We start from the raw sequence: 21,850 nt of genomic DNA, 5'->3' as shown, positions 1-21,850 counted from the left end.
AGAAGCACCTAAAAAAACCTTTCCAAAGGCATCACAGGCTTGTTTCATAAGATCATTCCCAAAGGTATGCAAGAAGCCAGAGGAGTTACAGAAGAAAACACCATCCATTTAATCAGCATATTATTCCTAACTTTGTCATGAGCATGCAACCCTAAACCTTTCTAAGTAAACTAAGTATAATCATTAATAGAGGAGTATAAATAAATCATAGAATATCGCATATAGTAATTTTAAGAGAATGATGTGGCTCTAGAATAGAAACATCTCCATATGTACAAAAATGAAAGAAAACAGCCAGGGGGAGACAATTTGGGCTATAAACTTGCCTTGCAACTTGATATAATTTAGTCTTTTTCTGAAGGTTAAGTAAAAGCAGAAAATGACGCAAATATCTTAATAAAGTATGAAATATGATGTATTCTTTACTTATCACTATTATGTTATGCCTCCAGAATCATGATGATTTAAAATGAATTTTGTATTTAAAATGTTTTTGGTGTTTGGACTGTTACTTTACCTACAAAAAACACATTTTGTCTTGAAATGCAGTGTGTGAAGATTTTTAATACCATCCCTAAATATTACTATGTTGTTTTTGGCCCTTTCTCTATAGCCACTTTTGCAAGCTAACACATATTTAAAGTCTTTAGTCCAAATAGCCCATGCACACTTCAATTTCAATTCAAAGAGAGAAAAGTAAATTTTGACCTAACTTGTATTATTAATTTGATCCTATCCCCATATCAGCCCAAGGCAGATCTGTTATCATTTGTCTTTCCTCTTCATTACAAGAAAAGAAAAAGAAAAGGAGAAAAGTTGGAAAGCGGCTCAGTAAAAGAAAGAAAGGACTGACCACCCCTTCGGATAGCAGGAACTGAAAGTTGTCTGTTACCTGTAACCCTTCGGTTTATGGTAAGACAATAACCCAGGCCCTGTGGCTTCTGCTTTACTGTGATTGTTCCATCTTTTCCCTTAGTGAAAAATTCTCTTTGAGTAAGTTCTCTTCAATGACTCAAGCCCTCTAGATATGGTAATAGTTTCCTCCCCTAGGGAAATTTTTGAATACAAAAGCCAGAGTCTTCCTTCTTTGAGCCAAACTCCTCTCTAGAAATGAGGCAGAACATCACAGAAAGAAAGCTCCTGTGGCCTGCTGAGGATGCGGGGCACAGCCCCACAGCTCCAATCAGCCAGTGACCTTTCACAAGAAGACAAACACACAGAGAAGCACCACCACGTTGGTGCCAGCGTTACACAAGCACAGCAGGTGCATCCACGCCCTTCTGGTGCCACAGCCTGAGGTGGACACACCCAGCCTCTCCCACTCACGGGGCCACCGGGCTTGTCTGAATTCAAATCAGTAGAAGCTCATTGCCATGGGGATATAGGTGAGATCTAGGTTTGATGCCAATCAACATATGCATGATTGCCCAACAAGGAAAATAAAGAAGTAAAGCAAACATAGGCACCCATATCTATACAATTCTTTTAAAAAGGACTTGAAGTACAAAAGCTAAAACCAAGAGAGAATGGTATTAGCTCAGTAAGTATGAAATAGCACCAACACTCTCTAAAACAATTTTCTAATCCCAGCAGAACAATCTTCAATGATGAACCAGCAAAACACAGTTTCCACTGCCTTCAATAGCACTTTTTGGTTTACTATAAATACATTAGACTACACGACCAGCCAAAAAACCTACAAGAAATTAAAATAATAGTGTTGTAATGATGATGATAATAATTACAGTTACCATTTATTAAACACTTATTAGGTGCCAGTGTGCTATATTTTAGCTACATAGCTTAATCTTTGTAACAGTCTTATGAAGTAGATTTTATTATCCCTATACAGATAATGAAATTCTATCACATCTAAAATAAATATCTTTTCCCAAAATACCCAGCTAAAGTGAAAGTGCCATAATCAAACTCCAGTTGAATTTTTTTCACTATACCAGGGGTCAGCAGACTATGACCCTTGTGTCATATCCGTCTTGCTGCTTGCTTTGGTAAATAAAGTTGCATGGAATTCAGACATTCTCTTCCATTTATGTATCATCTGTGGCTGTTTTGGTGTTGTAACAGCAGAGTTAAGTAGTTGTGACAGAAACCATATGGCTCACAAAAGCTAAACAATTTACTATCAGGCCCTTTAGAGAAAAACTTGGCCAACCTCTGCTCTTCGGTGTGCCATTAAGAATTTTTAAAATGTTGAGGCGCCTGGGTGGCTCAGTCGGTTAAGGGTCCAACTTCAGCTCAGGTCATGATCTCACTGTTCGTGAGTTCGGGCCCCACAGTGGGCTCTGTGCTGACAGCTCAGAGCCTGGAGCCTGCTTCAGATCTGTGTCTCCCTCTCTCTCTGCCCCTCCCCTGCTCGCACTCTATCTCTCTGTCTCAAAAATAAATAAACATAAAAAAAATTTTTTTGAAAAAGAATTTTTAAAATGTTGACAATAAAAAATATTTCCTGAGAATTATGAAATTCTAAGAAGCAGGTGTTCACTGCAATTAATTATTAATTTCTTTGTGAACAGCTACCCCAAGACATTCTGCGTCTGCATACAGCTTTCTTCCACTCCCTAAAAACTCAGTTAGGGAAAGAGTATTGGAAAACAAGAATCTAAATTTCACTGACTAATTCATTCATGTCCTCCCAGTCCTGCCTCCAGCTTCTCCTCAGCTCACCTTCTCACAGGACATCCCATCCAACTACGTACCTAAAAGAAAAGGAGAGAGAAGAACACAATGAAAAAGTGTTGTTATAGCTTCATGGAACTTCTATTTCATTTTCAGACCCTGCTCACATGCCACAGGGGACATTTGAAGAAAACATGACAAATATCAGGGTTTACTTGGTTTACCTTTGTCAGATTGATATAAGCCTGAGTGGATGAATAATATAATTTTAACATGGAAGACACATCAGATAGTAACTAATTGAGATGATTCAGTTTATCAACTAAAACCAAACAGCAACAAAAGCAACAAAAAACAAGAACCCGGCAAAGCTGAGTGACTGATTTCTTGCAGGTTAAAGAGGTAGCAGCAGAGAAGAGGCTTCTTATCCATTCTACCATACATTCAACAGGATCCAGTTTAAGGCCACAACTGTAGCTTATTCACCTGGTTCCATATATACATTGAGTTCATGTCCTTTATCAAGGCCACACCTTTAATGGAAAGGTGAATCAAGCCGATTCAGGTTCAAATCCTGTTTTGGTCACTTACTACTTACATAAACTTAGGAAAGTCAGTAAACCAGTTTAAGCCTCAATTTTATAGAAGTAAAATACGGTTCATTGTTGCTGAGTGTAAAGAAGAGAAAATGGGACAGCCAGTGCCTGACAAAGTATCGAGCACATTGTAGGCACTTTCTCAATACATGGCAAATGCTAGTATTGTTCTCAAACGACAAGTAAAACTGCATCATCTCAGTCTTTTATTGGACCAAGGTCGGTAGGTATTAACTGGACAAAAAGGCACCTCACGGTCAGTAGGTATTAGTTGGACAAAAAAGCACCTCACGGCTCAGGTATAGATGATAACCTGCTGGCCATATACTATAGAGGTATTTTCACTCTGAGGGAAATTCAGAATTTTCACCTGAGAAAGCTAAATGTTAATTTTCTAATCAAGTCCTGTACCAGTTGCACATAATTGTTATTATATGTTATGATTTATGGACAGCCCTGTTTTTAATTATGAGGTTTTTATTGGAGAGACAGGTTTCGGGGTGAGTCTGCCATCTGTCTTGCCAGCACTTGTTAAAAGTTTTCATAGTGTGACTCATTTGTGTGTGTGTGTGTGTGTGTGTGTGTGTGTATGTCTGTATTTAGGAGTGTTATTATTAAATGTTGCTGGCATATAGTAAGAAATTTGTGATTCAAATTTGTCCATGTATACCTCCCCACCACCTACTCTATCCCTTCACATGCCCCACCCCTCCCCCATTTATCAAGGCTAGTTTCGGATCATTTTCAAGGTTTCATACAGATAACCTTACCTGGAATGGTCCTTGCCTAATTCTCTTTAGCTATTTGTGCATGTGAAATAGAAGCAAAGACTGCTCAAGAGTGAAAATCTTTTCAGGTCGTGTGGTGGATGGAAAAACTGGAGAGAATCAGTAGGACAGTGTAAAGCATGAATGTTATTTCTTTATGCTCTATGTTTTTAATTCTGTAGGTACCTGCAGGAAAAACCATCTTCACATCAAAGTCAGTAAGAGGTACTGGTAGATCAGTGCTATAAATTGCCTCCAAAGGAAAAGACAGAGAACATGAGTATACAAAGCCTATAAAAGAATCAAGACATTGCCACAAGTAGAAATGGAATGAATAGCACTGAATCAACTCCATGGGAATTCAATAACACCAACAGCCGAACCTTCGTTAGGTAACTCCTACATATGCACTAGGTAGCCTACATGTGGAGCTTGGCACAGAGCATCGTGGAAAGATATAAATGATAACATTTTGCAGATGCAGGACTTTTATTTTGTGTTGCTACTGACTTTAAGTTTCCAACTCCTCTGTTAATTAAAAGTATGAAAGGGGTGCCTGGGTAGCTCAGTGGGTTAAGCATGTGACTCTTGGTTTCAGCTCAAGTCATGATCTCACAGTTCATGGGTTCGAGCTCCGCGTCAGGCTCTGCACTGACAGTGCAGAGCTTGCTGAGGATCCTCTCTCTCCCTTTCTCCCTCTGTTCCTCCCCTACTCGCTCTCTATCCCTCTCTCTCTCTCTCCTCTCTCTCTCTCCCAAAACAAATAAATAAACATTTAAAAATTTTTGAAGTGTGAAAGAGTAGGAGGAATGAAGGGAAAGAGAGAAGGAAGGGAAGAAAGAATAGGAAAATGAGAGAAAGAAAAAGTGTCTCCAGTGTTAGATATCACAGTTCATCAGAACTGCAAACACTTGGGGTCCATGCACAGCAGTGATAACTTGGTTTCACTTCCACTGAATCACTTCTGGAAATGAGTCCTGAAGACTCGTGTTATATACTGCTGAATAACAGATTAACCCACTCCCCAAAAATGAGTAGCTTAAAACGCCTGTGGTCAGGGCTCTGGAGATGACTTAACTGGGTCTTCTGCTTCACAATCTCCCACAAGACTGCAGGCAAGGTGTCCATCAAGGCTGGATCTCATCCAAAGGCTGACTTATGGAAGGATCTGCTTCCCAACTAACACATGGGATTGTCGGCACGATTCATTTCCTTGAGGGATGTTGAACTAAGGGCTTCAGTTCCCTGCTGTCCTCGGGTCTTCTCTCCTAGGGCAGGAGAGCCTCCCTCCTATGGCAGCTCACTTTATCAAAATCAGTGAGAGAGAGAGAGAGAGAGAGAGAGAGAGAGAGAGAGAGAGAGAGAGAGAGAGAGAGAGAGAGACAGAGACTTCTAGCAAGACAGAAGTCACAATCTTTTGCAAACTAAGCAAAGAAGTGACACCCCTCTAAGTTGCCATATTATATTAGTTAGAGAGCAATTTCACAAGTGGAGGGGATTACACAAGACACGAATGCTAGAAGGGAAGATAATCAGGGGCTATCTTAGAGGCTGCCTGCCACAACTTGGCAATCTACTCCCCTCTCCTTTGTTTACGAATTTTTTTCTGTCTCATCTCTATTCAGATTACCACAAAACTCCAAAACAGTCAGGTCTAAAAGGATAAAAGTTTATTTTGATTCTATTTTTTTTTTATTTTTATTTTTTTTTCAACGTTTATTTCTTTTTGGGACAGAGAGAGACAGAACATGAACGGGGGAGGGACAGAGAGAGAGGGAGACACAGAATCGGAAACAGGCTCCAGGCTCTGAGCCATCAGCCCAGAGCCCGACGCGGGGCTCGAACTCACGGACCGCGAGATCGTGACCTGGCTGAAGTCGGACGCTTAACCGACTGCGCCACCCAGGCGCCCCAAAAGTTTATTTTGATTCTAAATTTGCATTCCTTGGAAGAGTTGGTAGTACAGAAGCAGTAGGTTGATGAGGAGAAAGCATGAGTACCAGGCCCAGTTCTGGAAATATACTGGCTATAAGATTTTATCCATGAATCTGATTTTCTGACTTGTTCATCTTTGAAATGGGCACAATTACGTTTTCTCTGCTCATCTCGCAAAATGATTACGAGGACCAAGAAATATCCTGTGTGTGAGTGTTTTCCAAAACACAGTAACCTAGGGCAAGAGGTACTTCCCATGACTATAGGTGGTATACGGACTGGAGGTGGAACTTTTTTAAGGTATTTGTTTTTCGAGTGCATTAGAAAAATATAACTTGCACAGCAAATCCATGATTTTATAGCTAATGTTGTTTAAATGGGACTTCAATAAAGTTGGAAAAAAGGTGAGTCAATTTGAAGAAAACTATTAACAAAATAATGATAGATGGTCTAAGAATGGGGCAAACATTATGAAGGTGATATACAAATAACTGCATAAAATGTAAAATGCTCCACAAATGCATCCAATCTTGTGCATTGACTCATGCTCCATGATTCTGGTTTAAGAAGGAAACTAGATACATTCTTTACTGCCAGCAGAGTAACCCTAAATACAATGGTGAAAGAGATGACCACATGAAAATCCAATCCCAAGTGCTTTGCCTACAAAGAATCCTTCCCATGTTATTAATAAAACATTTATATCATTTGTTCCCTGATGCATTTTCTTTCCTAGCAATGTATTAATAATAATTCGAGTTTATTAGGAGCTTACTGTATGCTAACATCTATATATATACATTGTATATATATATAATGTGTATATATATAATGTGTGTGTGTGTGTGTATATATATATATATATTTCCAATTAATACTTCTCCTATGAGGAAGGTTGTGTTATAGCTTATAAATAAGGAAACTGAAGCCTAAAGAGGTTAAATAACTTGGCCAAAATCACTCAGCTGGAAAGTTAACAGAGCTAGAATTTAAACTCAGTTTTACCTAACTCCAAAGCCCATGTTAATGTTACTCCGCCAGTAAAGTTTAAAAGGACTGAACTTCTCACTATGCCCATACTTCACCCTTTTCTACTTCTTACACTTTTACATTTGTGCATTGCAAAATTTTTTTCTGGAGCATGGGAAAATACGTCCACACCAGAGCATTCAAAACAAGGTCAGAGAATGAGTCACCTTGTGCCAAACACCCAGACACTAAACACACACTAAACAGAATAAGAGAACCAACTACCTACTGGCCCAAACTCTCACCCCACTCATTCCCAGGGGCAGAGGAGCAAACAAAAAGATAAGGAAGGGCTCCTTCCCAGGCAGAGATGTGTCACTCACCACTTCCGGTATGACCTCCCAGCCAAGGACAATGCTATACACAAAGAAGAAGCGCATGGACTCTAAACACCCAGTGAGCTGTTTAACTGCACAGTCTCTCCTCAAAAGAAGACAATACCTCACTTTTGCTTTTTTCCAAGTGACATGAAAGTTTTGGCTGAAACCATGTATTCCAGGTGATGAGGGTAACTGAAATGTTTAATTCTCTTTCAAGAAGAGCTTTGAGCTTTACATCTTTAGATCTAGAAAAATAGACTTAAAAAATCTATTTTGAGAAAACTGATTGCTAGGGTTATAGCTCACTAAGCAGTAAGTATGATTCAATAGAATTGCAGAGAGTGAAATGGTCCCATATAGGAAATATTACTTTCTATACTCAGACTATCTACTATCCATGTTGTAACAAAAAGCAACTTTTTGCTCATTTGAATCATGGAATATTAACATTACAATGCATTTATATTGATTATGTTTTTCCTAACTCTTTAATTTGTTTTGAAACTTTCATTTCAACACTGCCTAGGTTTGTAACCACATTAAATACAACTTGAGACTAGGGTGTCAACACTAAAATCCTAAAGCCGCCATCATAATGATACTAAATTTTGGCTTATGATAATCTTTCTAAACTTTCATTTCAACTATGCCTTGGTTTACAACCATATCTAGCTTTTCAGCATTGAATTATGAGTATGCATTTAGTATGGGAATGGCAAAATTAAAAATCTAAATGTAATGTGCCTTATTTTAGTACCAAAGCCTAGTTCTTGAAACTTTTATTTTAACTCTGCAAAGGTTTCTCTGAGATGAACAATCACTTTGCAATCAGTTTATGATTGTTAAGGAAATGGTTTTATCATTGATTTATTCACATAACAAAAATTATTTTAGAAGTCTCAATGTAATATGGGTATTGATTTCTTATAAGCCAGACCTTGTATGTTTGATGATGTAGTATAAAAATATGAAGCACTCTTTTAAGTGATATGTCTATAATGTGATTAACTTTACAACAGAAATGGCCACCCATGCTACAATGTAAGAGCCATGAAGACAGGTGTCTTTTACTGTTTTGTCACTGATGTATCTTAAGGGTCTAGAAGAATGCCTGGCACATAACAGGTGTTCAAAAAATATTTGCTGAGTGGCTAGCAGATGAATGGAATAATCAACACAACGGGAATGATAGTTATAGTGCATTAAAATACATCAATTAAGTTCAAATCCACAAGTTTACAATAATTCAAAAATCATCAGTCACCTTTGGAAGATGCTGAAGCTCAAATCATTATTTTTAAAACTTCTAAGTAAATTTGAAAATAAAGTACTCAGCCTGTCTTTTGTATATGTACCTGAGGGCAAACAGGTAGATAACAAAGAAAGCTTTCTCTTTACAGAAATTTTTCAGCTAGTAAATGAAGAAGGGATGGTTGAATTAGAATGCCACCATTTTGCAAGCCCTAAGGAAATAATATATTATAGAAATAATTATCAATGGCTGCTATAATCATAGACAAAGAAGCAGATTATATGCCTTTTGGTAGAAGTTTATAATACTTATAAAGTATTTTTGCCAAAATATCAAACCTGAATCACATCCAGACTCTAGAGCTAAATAATAAATTACAAAAAATACAGGTGACAGAGAAAAATGTTAAATGCCACCATGAAGAAGCATTCTGCAAAGTTCAGACTACAGAAAACTACAGAACTAGCAATCCAATTCCTGCAACAAATAAATTGAAAAGAATAAAAGGAATAAAGAAGAAAATCTACAGATTAAAAGAGACACAAGTTGGGGTGCCCGACTGGCTCAGTCAGTAAGTTAGAGCATGAGACTTTTGATCTCTGGGTTGTGAGTTTGACCCCATGTTGGGTGTAGAGATTATTTAAAAATAAAATCTTGGGGTTCCTGGGTGGCTCAGTCAGTTAAGCATCCAACCCTTAATTTCACCTCAGGTCATGATGTCACTATTCAAGAGATCATGAGATCAAGCCCTGCATCAGGGTCTGCACTGACAGCACAGAGCCTGCTTGGGATTCTCTCTCTCTCTCTCTCTCTCTCTCTCTCTCTCTCTGCCCTTCCCACCCCCCTCTCAAAATAAATAAATAAACATTTTTAAAAATAAAATAATTAAGAAATAAATAAAAAATAAACAGAGATAAGAGACTGGTATCAATATCAACAAATTTCAATGTGTTGATATTATTTTCATCCTTATTCAAATAAATAAATTATTAACAAAAATGATATGTGTAAAAACTGGGAAAGATTCCATTATGGACTGAATTGTGTCTCTCCAAAATTCACATGTTAAATCTTTAACCCCCACTATCTCAGACTGTGACTATACTGGAAGATAGGGCATTTAAAGAAGTGATTAAATTAAAATGAGACTTTTGGGGTAGGTTCTAATCCAATCTGACTGGTGTCTTTATAAGAAGAGGGAATTTGGATACACAAGAGATTACCAGGAGCTTACATGCACACAGGATGACTATGTGAAAAGGCAGCAGGAATGTGACCACCTGCAAGGCAAGGAGACAGGCCTCAGGAGAAACCAAAACTGTGAGAAAATAAATTTCTATTGTTTAAGCCAACTAGTCTGTGGTACTTTTCTATGGCAGCCTTGGAAAATTCATACAGATGCTAAAATATCCACTGTTCAATAAAAGTTAAGAAATATATATGGGAATATAGAAAGAGATACCCTATGAATCCTGAAACATACATCTCAACTGATGAAATGGAGAGAATCAAGCCTCCTGATGGGAGGTGGGTCATATATAGTTTGAAAAAGTCCCCAAAATGATTTTGAGTTCCCTTCTCTCTCCACTTAGAAACCATGGATCCAACCATACGCAAAGTTATGTCATTATCTCTCTTGGTCATTCAACCGATTCTGTTCACACCTTCATAGTGAGTTCATATACAGTTTCACCAACTAGAATATAAACATTATCACTAGAAATTTGCATTATTTATTATATTGAAACTGATTCTATTTATTCATTCCCTTCTATTTACCTCCGAAATTCTATGTCAGTTTACCATTTACTTCCTCTCTTTTCTCACTTATAAACTATCCACCCTATTAAATGGCATAGCTGTGACAATTCTAAGTTTCAGCTGCCCACTATGTTCCCATCCACTTCATCTCTTAAATGTGTTTAAAGCATTAACAATAGGTTGTGTTTCATCCTAGAGACAGCTGGGTTTCAGGGAGAGGTAAAATGTTTCATTATCTCACCCTATTGTCCAAGACAAATGTGGTATTGTATTATGTGTGAAATGTCATCTTTGAAGTCTATTAAGGGTGTGCTGTGAGGTGAACCATCTGGAAAACACAATGTAGACTGGAAAATAATTATAATCCAGTTAATTGCATTTTTTCCCCAGTTAAGCCTACCATGACAGCTGCTAAAAACACTATGTAGTGTTATGGATAGAGGCACTGAAGCCACACAGGTCAGACCCTACCTCCAAAAATGCTTAGCTAGTATGCAAGTTACTTTCTCTGAATCTTTGGTCTTGTCTGTAAAATTGAGAAACTAATGCATTTTGCATAGGGGTGTTACAAGAGTTAAATGAAATAATGCTTGTAAAGCACTTGGAACAGGGTAGACATTGAGGTGTGATCTCTCTTCTTTTAAATATAGAGGATATTTAATGTTCTTTACATAGAGAATATTAGATAATCCAGTAGTATTTGGAAACCAGATCGAGCAGTTCATTGTAAAGATGTTTCGTAAAGAAGCTCATTGAGTTTCCATGTGGCTTTCTTTGAATTTCAGGAGAGAAAAAGGGTTTGAAAGATCATGTGTGAAGCTTTCTCAGCAATTCTCAGTCTGGAGTGGGTTAGGACCACCCACACACGCTTACTAGGAAAGCGCTGTCCGTGGTGCTAGCAATCGTATGTAACGCTGGCAACATTTCCCCCGCCCAAATTCTTTTCCTGTCAACTTACGTGGTGAATCTCTCACATTAGCTGCCTCGCTGAAGATTCTTACTCATTCCGCTAACTGGCTTTTTCCCTATCTTGCCACTCTTTATCTATGTCCCTTACAACTAAAAACAATTTTCTCCAATCTCTTTATCAACTCCAAATAGTTTTTATTTTTCAGACACTTTGGCCATGCTTACCACTTAAGAAGGTGGCTCAAAAATTGGTTCATGCTATCTTTTTCTACCCTTTTTGTTGAGTTTCAGAGAAACCCAAAGCTCAAAGCTATAACACAAGAAACAATTAATGATGCATTCTCTAAAGGCTCTTCATCTGGCAACGCCTCTAGGAAATCCCCTGCATCTCCATCTTGAGTAAAGTTCCCCCCTTCTTACTCCCAAAATATCCTATAGGTACATCCACAGTAAAGTTATCACATTAAATTGAAACTCTCTATTCGTTTTGAGTGACACCAGGGAGACTTTCTTAAAATCTAGCACCCATATCTTACTCAGTTGTGGACTCCTAGAATATAGGATATGCTGGAGCTAAATTTCGTTGAACTAATTTAATTACTGGACCCATTAGAAGAAATATCTGAACAACACTCCTTTAAAAGCAACGTGCCTTGTTACCTTTCGCTGTGCACTAAATTTCAGGGTAGCCAGGCTATTCTGATGAAGATACTATGATGAAGATATTCTGATAAAGACATTTGCTACCGCATCCACCTATATGACTCTGATGACTCAGCCCCTCAGAGTGACTACCAAAAAACTCTGACTTCCCACTGTCCATATTTCCTCTTCCCTCTCCCATTCTACCTACATATCTGCAATCCCCAGTACACTGTGGGTGGGGACTGGCCCCAAAGACTGGAGAAAAAAAAGCTCATCTATTCTTTTCATCCAGAAATAGACTTCTATTCCTCTGGCCAGGCCAAGGAATGGAGCCACCATCAACAAATAAAAGGAATTCTCTTTTTCAGGTAAGTGTGGAGGTTCAAATAAGAGGAAAAGATAGGAAAATTAAGAAAGAAAACTAAGAGATGGAGGTTGGATAAGAGAGAGAAAAAATGGTTATTGATGCTGCCTTCCTTCCCTTCCCTATCCAGGTGGATTTCGACTCTGTCTCAATCAGTAGATCTCCATCCCTAACCACCACTTCCATGGGCTCCCCTAACTTTAAAGAGCTCTTCTTTAGTCTACAATGGACTGGGGGGAAGGGAGTCCAAGCTAAGGAATGCTAGAAGAAACATGTGAGACAAACTCATTTGTGAGTAAGCAAGCAATTGCCTTCCCTTAAAAACTGCCTTCCTCTGCACTATGAACCAATAAATGATCTTGTAAATGAGAACTGTTCCATGTTAAGAGAAGCTCAGTGTAATGTGGTTCCTCACCAAAACTTTCAGACAACAGATACATAACTTGTGGTTCTCTTCCTATTTCAATCAAACATCAGCTGTAATTTCTTAAATCTTCAGAGCAATGCATATGTTAATTCAAACTCACCTAGGAAGATTGGGAAGAAAAGAAAAGCAACTGGCCTTTAAATCTTCAGAAGAGGATTTAATGACAGGTTCAGCCTGTTTAATGACAGGCCCAGCACCACACCCCTGTTTTATTATGTTTCATTATTACTGCATAAATTTCCTTTATTACTCAGGATAAATAAAAATCAAATACTTGCGAAGTGGGTTTAAATAGGTAAGCGTGCAAACAAAAATAATACTGTTCAAATATCATGAAACTGGAATTTCAGATTCTTAAAATATATATTTATATTTTTTAAATGTCTCACGTGCACCAGTTTGCCATTGTCAATCTCAAACTAGGTTTGTTTTTTGGAGCTGTGTGTGTATCTATTATTCAAAGATGAAAAGAATAAAAATCACATTCAAAACAGGATTCTCAGGATTTTTCACTGTAACTGATTTTTGACTGATTCAAATAGGAAGACACACCCAAAAGAAAATTGCTAAGGTTGATGCAAGATGAAAAGCTAGTGAAGTTCAAGTACTGCCTGGGGGTGAATTTAACCTGCATGACAGGTGCAAAGCTGTCACTTTCATTAATCTTGGGAGAGACAGAGTTATTTTAAATGCCTTTCTCTCAGCCAGCCATTCAATTATACAAGGAGCGACCAACGTCCCCAAAGTGAAAGCAGCTGGCACGGGACTGAGGAATAGAAATCCTCTGCTCCGCCTGCTGGAGGAAGGGGATTAGGAGCTGAGTGCATGGATTCAACTTTTCCAAACCTTAGTTAAGGCCTTGCAGGACACTCGGCGAGCAGGACAACAGGCTCTGCGCGCTTCCTGTCTGGCGCATGCGTCCCAGCAGACTCTGGGCTGGCTTCCCAACACCGCCCTCCTCCCGCGCCCCGCCCCTACCTCGTCGGCTGTAACGTCATCCGAGGGCCGGGCCTCGCAGCCTGCAAAGTGGGGACTTGCCCGGCCCGGCCAGACGGACAGGGGGCGGAGCCTAAGGGGGTGGGGAATACCCTGTCCGGCCGCCCAGCTGGAAACGGACTCATTCCCTTGCAGGCTCTCTACCTAGCCGGACCACTGCGACCAAGCGAGGCGCTTTTTCCCCGGGAGCGAGCTGGGGAAAGCCCGGTTTAGCCACGAGTGGCTCGGCCATTGCACGGGCCGCCTAAGCCACAGGAGGACGGTGAAAGAGAGCTGAAGCTAACCTGAGCTCTCCCACGTAGGGGTGAGCGCGCCAGGGCGAGGTGGGGAAGAAGGGAGGAGTGTGGCGAAGCTCACAGCCAGTGGTGGATTGTCCGGGCCAGTCTGCGTCTGTGGACTGCGAAATGCGCGAGGAGGACAAGGGCATGCTCCGTGGTGGCGGCGACGGCGCGGGCCTGGCCAACGCCTCCGCGCGGGGGCAAGTGGACACTGTGCAGCAGCTCTTGGAAGCCGGTGCGGATCCCAACGGAGTCAACCGCTTCGGGAGGCGCCCAATCCAGGTAGCTGGGGCCCTGGGGCCTCGCCGGCAGGGGGCGCAGGAGTGCAGGGGAGCGGCCTCCGTGGGACGCGACTGGGACCGAGATCTTCACCGACGTCCCTTTTTCTCTCTTCCTGGAGGTGTGGAGCCTAGGTGTAAAACAGGTTCTCCCGCCCCAAAGATCCTAAAGAACGGGATTGGAAAAAAAACATTACTTCAGTTTGGTTTTCTTTTTAGTGATGGAAAAAATGCCAGTAGTCTCTCTTCCGTCTCATGATCACAGATACAACGGATAGATTCAATTGGGAAGAAAAGGAGAGGTTATTTGGGGAGAAAAACTTTTGTCTTGTCTGTCTTTAAACAAATATCTATCAACTTTCAATGATAATTAAATTACAAGTTACACAGTCCGGATTAAATTTGAGGAATCATGCAGAATCACATTACATGAAAAAATTCACCGTGAACTTCTAGGTTGTGATATAAAATTCTTTGTATTTTTTCCTCATAGAGGCAAACTGAATACAAAGAGATGAGCCAGGACTCCTCGATCAAAGTATTTAATTCCTTTTATGTTAGAAGTGTCTCTTGAATATTACATAAGAAAAAAATGCTTTTATGGATTTTTGCTTAATTATCATACAAAATGATTGGATTACAAAAGCATGCTTATAGCAACTGTTAGGTCCTTTTTAAATGGCAGAGGTTCTACATGAATAATTAGCCTCTTCGTTGATAAAGTTCTTTTGTTCAATGTTTATTAATCTCGCTTTAATGAGTACATATGTATTTTTTCATTCCTTTAAAATCCAGTATCTTGTGCTTTATTGTTGACTATAATGGTCACAATTAGTATTCATCTCAATGTCACATTCTAGAACCAAACTATTATTAAGGAGTCTTGTTAACTGTATAGATTTTTAAAGGAAATATGTGTCCATTCCTTTTGCATTCTTGGAAAAGTGTTCTAAGAAGCAGCAAAAATCTTGTAAAGTAGTTCTTAGACTTCAAATAATATTAATAATTGTAAAAAGATTTTAATTATAGTTTTAATTCACCATTTTCTGAGATAACAAAAAACCCTTTTTTCCTTCTATGTATGAAATACCTTACATTAATAGTGATAATGATAACATATCATGGTTTTTAAGGGAGGAAATGGATGCTTCTAATATTCATGAAACAAAAAAGTAGTATGCTATCTTTCAGTTACATGGTACATTTTAAAATACATGAACTGGCAAGAACAAGTAACTCCGTTTTGGATATTTAATTATCAAAAACTTTTATTGTTAATTACAAGAAGTAAATGCTTGCATAATGTACATATACACAAATGGCTGCTACAGGATTACTGCTCTAAAACATCTTTTTTCTAAGTTATGCATTGATCTGATTTGACTAACATCCAAGCTCTTTTTTATATAGCAAATTATTTACCATCTAACATTATAAAATCCTATTACATTATAAAATCCTGTACAATGTAAATACAGTGTTTATTTTACATGCTTATGTTACATTAAATATATTACCCTTTAAACTTTATCCCTTACCTGTAACACCAACTTAAAAATATTAAAACTGGTAAATAATTTGTTAAAAAAAAACTTGTTTTCATCATCTTATTTTCTTTTTCCCCTCTATCTCCAATTTGACCCAAATTATCAGACCATATTCAGTTTATGACAACAGACATGCAGGCCAGTGAAAAGTAAAAACTCTGACAAGGGATTTACTATGAGAACTAAACAACCTATTTCTCCTCTAAAGCATGACTCTAACTCTTAAAAATATCAGCTGACTGCCTAATAAATATTTGTAGAGGTGGATTATGGCTGAGGTAGGAAAGACATCAAGGGAAATAATTTAAGACTTTAAAGGCTTTTAAACTTAACTCTGCCCATAAATCATTTAACAAACTAGATTCCCATGTTCCAACGAAAATCAAGATTTTTTCTTTTTCTGCACGAGGATTAGTGCTTTATTATCAGCTCTTTCTTGTCTCCCCTTGTTTGGAGAATGAAATGGAACTCAAGCAGGGCTGAGTAAAGTGTAAAACGGGACAGGGGGGTGGGGGGCGGTGAGTGCATCAGCCAATGAAGCGTAACCAGACGGTCTCGAGGCTCCTAGCCCCTTTGCGTTAGTGAGAAACTTCATGAATAGGTATTTCTTTGAAACGGGTCTACCTCTGGTGGCCAGGCCTGCGTGTCGCTGCTCCCGCTGCCGCCCTGACCACTCTGCTCTCTCCGACAGGTCATGATGATGGGCAGCGCCCGCGTGGCCGAGCTGCTGCTGCTCCACGGCGCGGACCCCAACTGCGCGGATCCCGCCACCCTCACCCGACCTGTGCACGACGCCGCCCGGGAGGGGTTCCTGGACACGCTGGTGGTGCTGCACCGAGCCGGGGCGCGGCTGGATGTGCGCGATGCCTGGGGCCGCCTGCCCGTGGCCCTGGCTGAGGAGCGGGGCCACCGCGATGTCGCCCGGTACCTGCGCGCAGCCGCGGGAGATTGATGGCGGGTCCAGCCAGCCGCCCACCAGGACATTTCTTTTCTCCCCTGTGCCCCACGCCCAACTTAGTTCAAGGAAGGCTACGAACATGGAGCGGCGCAAAGCCTGAAAGCCTTCCAGGAGCCTTGACTCACCGTGGGGGAGGAGAAGCAGACCGTGAATAAAATTTTTTTTTTCCTTTTTCTTTTTCTCTGGATCCGGTCCTCACGCTCACCAGGAAGCAAGCGGACTTCCCAGAGATTTAGGAGCTGAACGTGAAGCCCCCCGGTGTTGTTGACTTTTCAGGCTTTTCTGGCAAAAAAAAAAAAAAGTGGCCTGTAGAGTCTCTAATGACCCGAGGTGCCTGCGAAACTTCACAGGAAAGACGCTGGTGTCAAGAGGGGCAAGCGGCGGCCACTGGCATGTGAGTGGGGGGCGGGTGATCCGTTCGCCCCTCTGACCTTAAGGGAGCGCCCCGGAAGCCCCTACTGTAAGGCGTTGGGCCCCCGGAGGCTGGAGGGGAAACCGGAAGGCCGAGGAGACTGAGGACACGAGGAGGACCGCAGACCTGGGCGCCACCAGGTGCCCAAGGCTTTCCACGCTGTGTGTTGCGCTGCAAAGCACTCACCTGCGAAGCGCTGCTTCCCGGAAGCCCCGCAGACATGCGCCGAGCTCCACCGCCAGGGACCGGAGGACGCGAGAGCGCGGTGAATTTTCCCACAGGTTCGAAAATCCCTGAGCCAAGATGACTCAGAACGGCTCTCGGAAGAGGGCTGTAGCCTGCCGTGTGTTCCTCAGAGGAGGGGAGACTCTTCGGGAGTTCCAGAAGTCAGCGATCCGGATGAAGTGGTGGATTGCAGAGAGGGCAACCGCCTCCATTAACCATTTGCTTCATCTGTGTACGACGGGATACACCCCCCGCCGGAAGTCGGAAAAGATTTGGAGATGTTTGTAACTTTCGGGGTGTTCTTAACTTACCGGGGAGGCTTTAAGGAAGAAAGTAACTCCGTGGTAAAGAAGTGAAGAACTGCAGCTTTTAAATGAAACCTTGGCACGCTGCCAAAGCCTAGACCCTTTTATCCATAACCTATTTATTTCTTTAAGTTTTCTGACCGTTTCCTTTACTAGAGTGTCTCGGGGGTCAAACTATGAAATATTCCAAATGTCTTTTAGAAAACCGATGCACCCACCCAGTAAATTATCACGGGGTATTTCCCAGAGGGCTGCTGAAAGAGTAAACTGGGTATCAAACTGTTGAAAATGTGTGATGATGGCTCACGGAATGTCTTAATATCCGCTGAACAAACTAAAGGGGCACTGCTTTTGGGATTTAATTTCCAGTGCTGCTTGATTCATTACAGCATTGGAACAACTGATGCTTCAATACTTTAATAAAGAAAAAAAAAGCAATAGATTGGACTCCAAGGTCTGGCTAATTTGTTTTAAAAATGTATGATCATGGATTTACCACTAACTCCTGAGAAATGTTAAAGACTCAAAGACGGTCATTTCCCTCACTCTTTGTAATGATTATTGATAAATGATACCAACAACAATTCATTAAAAAAAAAAAAACCCTGCTACCCATACTAGGAAAAGATTTATACATGGTGTGTGTGTATGAGAGAAAAAGAGGAAAAAAATACTAACTTGGGAGACCAAAGGAAGGGGTTTCTTTGAACTGACTAAAAAATCTTTACTTCCCCATCAATTCTTTATGCCTCAGATGAATATATTACTGGGGAAAGGTAGTTGAGAATCAGAGCATTTCTTACTGGAAATAATATGTAAGCACTTATCGACACATACCTTAGGCCAGACATGCTTTAAAATACATTTGTGAATTTAATACTTAAACCTGAGAGATAGGTACCATTTCCCAGATGAGAACAAGACAGAGAAATATTGATTATTTTTATAATAGGGTATAATTTTTCCAATGTTCAAGACATTGCCACTCTACCAAAAGAAAAGTAGAATTAGTGATCTGAAAAAGAACAGAAATCATCAAAAGAAGCACTTCTATGGACTGCCTTCTGAAGAAAATGCAAAAGTCAGTGTCATCTAAAATACAAAAGGTCTGGGGCTCCCAGCTGGCTCAGTTGGTAAAGCATGTGACTTAATCTAGAGGTCCTGAATTCGAGCCCCACACTGTAGGGATTACTTAAATGCAAAGATTACTTAAGTAAGTAATTAAATAAATATCTTAAAAATACAAGAGATCTGCTTTCATGTATATGTCAGCAGCTAATCATAACCAAATTCTGACATACAGTACTTACTAAGTTTTCATTACTAACAACCTATTGAGTTCTTTTGTGAAAACCTGAGTAATTTTTGGCTTGGTATAATTTCACAGTGTCCAATTACTAAGCTACAAATAGATATGGACATGGAGATCATAGATGACAGAACGTATGTAAGAAAATAAAATTTTTGTTTAAAATTTGTTCAATGTTTATTGTTGAGAGAGGGAGACAGAGTGCAAGCTGGGGAGGGACAAATAGAGAGGGAGACACAGAATCCGGAGCAGGCTCCAGGCTCTGAGCTGTCAGCACAGAGCCTAACGCAGGGCTGGAACTCACAAACTGTGAGATCATGAACTGAGCCGAAAATCAGGTGTTTAACCAACTGAGCTACCCAGGCACCCCTAAAATTTTAATTTTAAAAATTAGTTGGAGCAAGAACAGTTTTTCACAAAACTTTCCATGATCTTTTCCTGTTCTATTTATAATGCCAGGGAAGCAGGAGAGGATGAAGGAAAGAGAAGTTAGGGCCTGACTGGAAAATAGAAGACCAGGGTCCCAGTATTGGTTCTTCAACTCCATGATGTACTGAGTCATATAACTTTGATGAGCCTCAATTTCCCTCATCTTTAAAAGGTGGGAATTGGGCCAGATTACTCCTAAGTTCCCTACCATCACTAAAGTTTTACCCTTTACGAATTTGTCTCACACCTGACTGTAGTGGTGTCTTATATTTTATTAGTAATAATTGTGCCATAGTATGAATCCAGGAAGGATTACGTAGAAGAATAGAGAGGAACAACATGTTTTAAAATTCTGGAGCCCTGGGAAGGAAAAAAATCTTTATAAGCACCACCTCCACCAGTTAGTTGAAAAACGACACGACAAATTTGTGAGAAGTAGGAACAGAAAGGATGCTTTGCAAAATCAATAGTTTAGCATTAAGGTCTTTCTCACTTCATTTTACTTCTCATTTTTCCTGTTGCTGTTTGCATTTCTCTTATGCCACCTGGAGTCACTAGACGGATTGGTTTCTTGAAGTGAGATAAGCAAGTAGACCCAATAGATTTATAAAATAATGCTGAAGTAGGTAGCACAAACTAATACAAATGTTCTGAAAGAAAAAGCAGTTTTAAAGGGAGCATATAAGAAGGGATTCTGACCTAGAATGGGTTGGTGTAGGAGTTAGAACCAAGAGAAAAAGTTGGGCTGGAGTACCTAGCGGGCTTAGTGGGTAGAGTATGCGAGTCTTTATTTGAGGGTCTTGATGTTGGTGTTGTGAGTTCAAGCCCAACTCTTTGTTGGACTGTAGAGCTTAGTTTAGAAGAAAAAAAGAGAAAGAGAGAAGGTTGGGGATATCAAAGTGCAAAGGGAAGAAAATGCTAAAATACATAGTCAACAGGAGATAAGTAACTCTGTAAACAGCTGTCATGGATTTTACAGACCCATTTCTAAGTGTCTGTACTTTCTCATTTGTTTCTACTGGAATCCTTAAATTTTGTCTGGGTGGTAGCAGAAACCATCTGGTTAGGGAAGACCTTCTGTATCACCTAAATATGTACATGACAGCCTCAGAGTTCGTGTCAGTACTCTGTCAGGAGGACAGAGAAGAGGAAAGCAACAAAAGAAAAACGAGGAGCAGCTTGGTGGTGTTTTGTGGAAGGAGGGTCAATAACTCAACAGAATTCATCAAATCAAACCAAAACAAACTTATATGGTCTACATATTTATGGGATTTGTGAAATATTCTCAGGCCTAAAATAATTCGAATCTGCTCATTCCCTACTACCCTGATTTTCTATAAAACTTTCTCAAGTTCAGCTACTACAAATGGGATAGCTCCTTTCTTGCCTCTTGAATCCCCCACTCAGAAGATTTTAATATCACTCCTTGCATAAGGAAAAAAATTACTTTTAGATATGGTAACTTTTATATATCACTTATGTTTATAATTTATATTTAATTATATAATTATGTATAATATAGGTATAATGTATACTATATGTAGTTATCTAATTTACATATTTATAATCCCATTACTAATTTTACCACAAATTTCCTTCAAAACCAGTGCAGCTAATGAAATACTATGTAACTAGCATGGATTACATATTAGGCACAGTAATATATATCAACATGTACATCAAAACTGAGCAACCAACTCTGATTTACTCATTTGAAGTTTGAAATAAATATAAACCAAAGATTTTACTGGGGAAAAAAAAAAACATTAGAGATGTGTGAAGATAACGTGCTATCTCACAGCCATCTACATTACAGTGAAAGTTTACAAAGGAACCCCAAACACCTATGAATCCCCTTCCCACTCAGAGGCCTCCCTCCCCCACCCACATCCCTCCATGAGACCTTCAGTACCTGTGGGTATGAGTTGCTGAGCTTTACCACCTTTCCTAGGGCACAGAAGAACCCTTTATCCCTGTACCCCCTCCCAACACGTCACCTAGAGTTATAAATACTAACCTTGCCTAAAATATTTTGTCATCTTCTACTACTCTCTATTGTCTGGATTGCCTTTGATAGAGTTATCACATAAGGATCTATTCAATGTTGCAGGAGTCTTTTATCTGCTTAAATCTCACCATAAACAAAAGAACTTACTATCATCCTTTCTAGGGAAAAATTGAATGATACTTCATTTTACATTCACCTTAGGTATTTATTATATCTTTACAATGATAGTGCTATCCCCAGCAGTCATTTGCGACCAACATATAAGGATGCAGTTCTCTATCTTGGCTCCATATGAGAATCACCTATATAGAGAGATGTTCTAGAATTTAGATTTATTGACCAACATCCAGTCTAAAGAATTAGAATCCCTAGGTTTGAGGCTCCAAGTGTCTCTGGTGGTTACTTTAAAATTCTTGTTCATGATAAACTTTCAAACAGTACAGAAAATAAACAAAATTAAGTG

General features: G+C 39.7%; 1 protein-coding gene and 1 long non-coding RNA gene across 2 annotated transcripts in view; one reads left to right on the top strand and one right to left on the bottom strand.

Moving 5' to 3' along the window:
• LOC116738437 overlaps positions 1–17,386 on the bottom strand; it is a 123,203-nt gene extending 105,817 nt beyond the window's left edge. The window contains exons 1-3 of the long non-coding RNA XR_004344382.1: positions 17,298–17,386; positions 13,923–14,360; positions 2,686–2,717 (exon numbers count right to left, since the gene is read on the bottom strand). This is a non-coding gene — a long non-coding RNA (uncharacterized LOC116738437). The remainder of the gene's footprint in view (positions 1–2,685; positions 2,718–13,922; positions 14,361–17,297) is intronic.
• On the top strand, positions 14,022–18,244 carry CDKN2B (cyclin dependent kinase inhibitor 2B). Its single transcript, XM_030294445.1, has 2 exons — positions 14,022–14,198; positions 16,433–18,244. Exons 1-2 carry the CDS (start codon positions 14,043–14,045, stop codon positions 16,691–16,693), a joined length of 417 nt encoding a protein of 138 aa, XP_030150305.1. The 5' UTR covers positions 14,022–14,042; the 3' UTR covers positions 16,694–18,244.
• The last annotated feature ends 3,606 nt before the right edge of the window (positions 18,245–21,850 follow it).

Source organism: Lynx canadensis, chromosome D4, assembly GCF_007474595.2.
Source record: "Lynx canadensis isolate LIC74 chromosome D4, mLynCan4.pri.v2, whole genome shotgun sequence".
NCBI classification, from domain to species: domain Eukaryota; kingdom Metazoa; phylum Chordata; class Mammalia; order Carnivora; family Felidae; genus Lynx; species Lynx canadensis.
The sequence above is the reverse complement of the archived record's forward strand: the minus strand, read 5'-3'. Positions and strand labels throughout refer to the sequence as shown.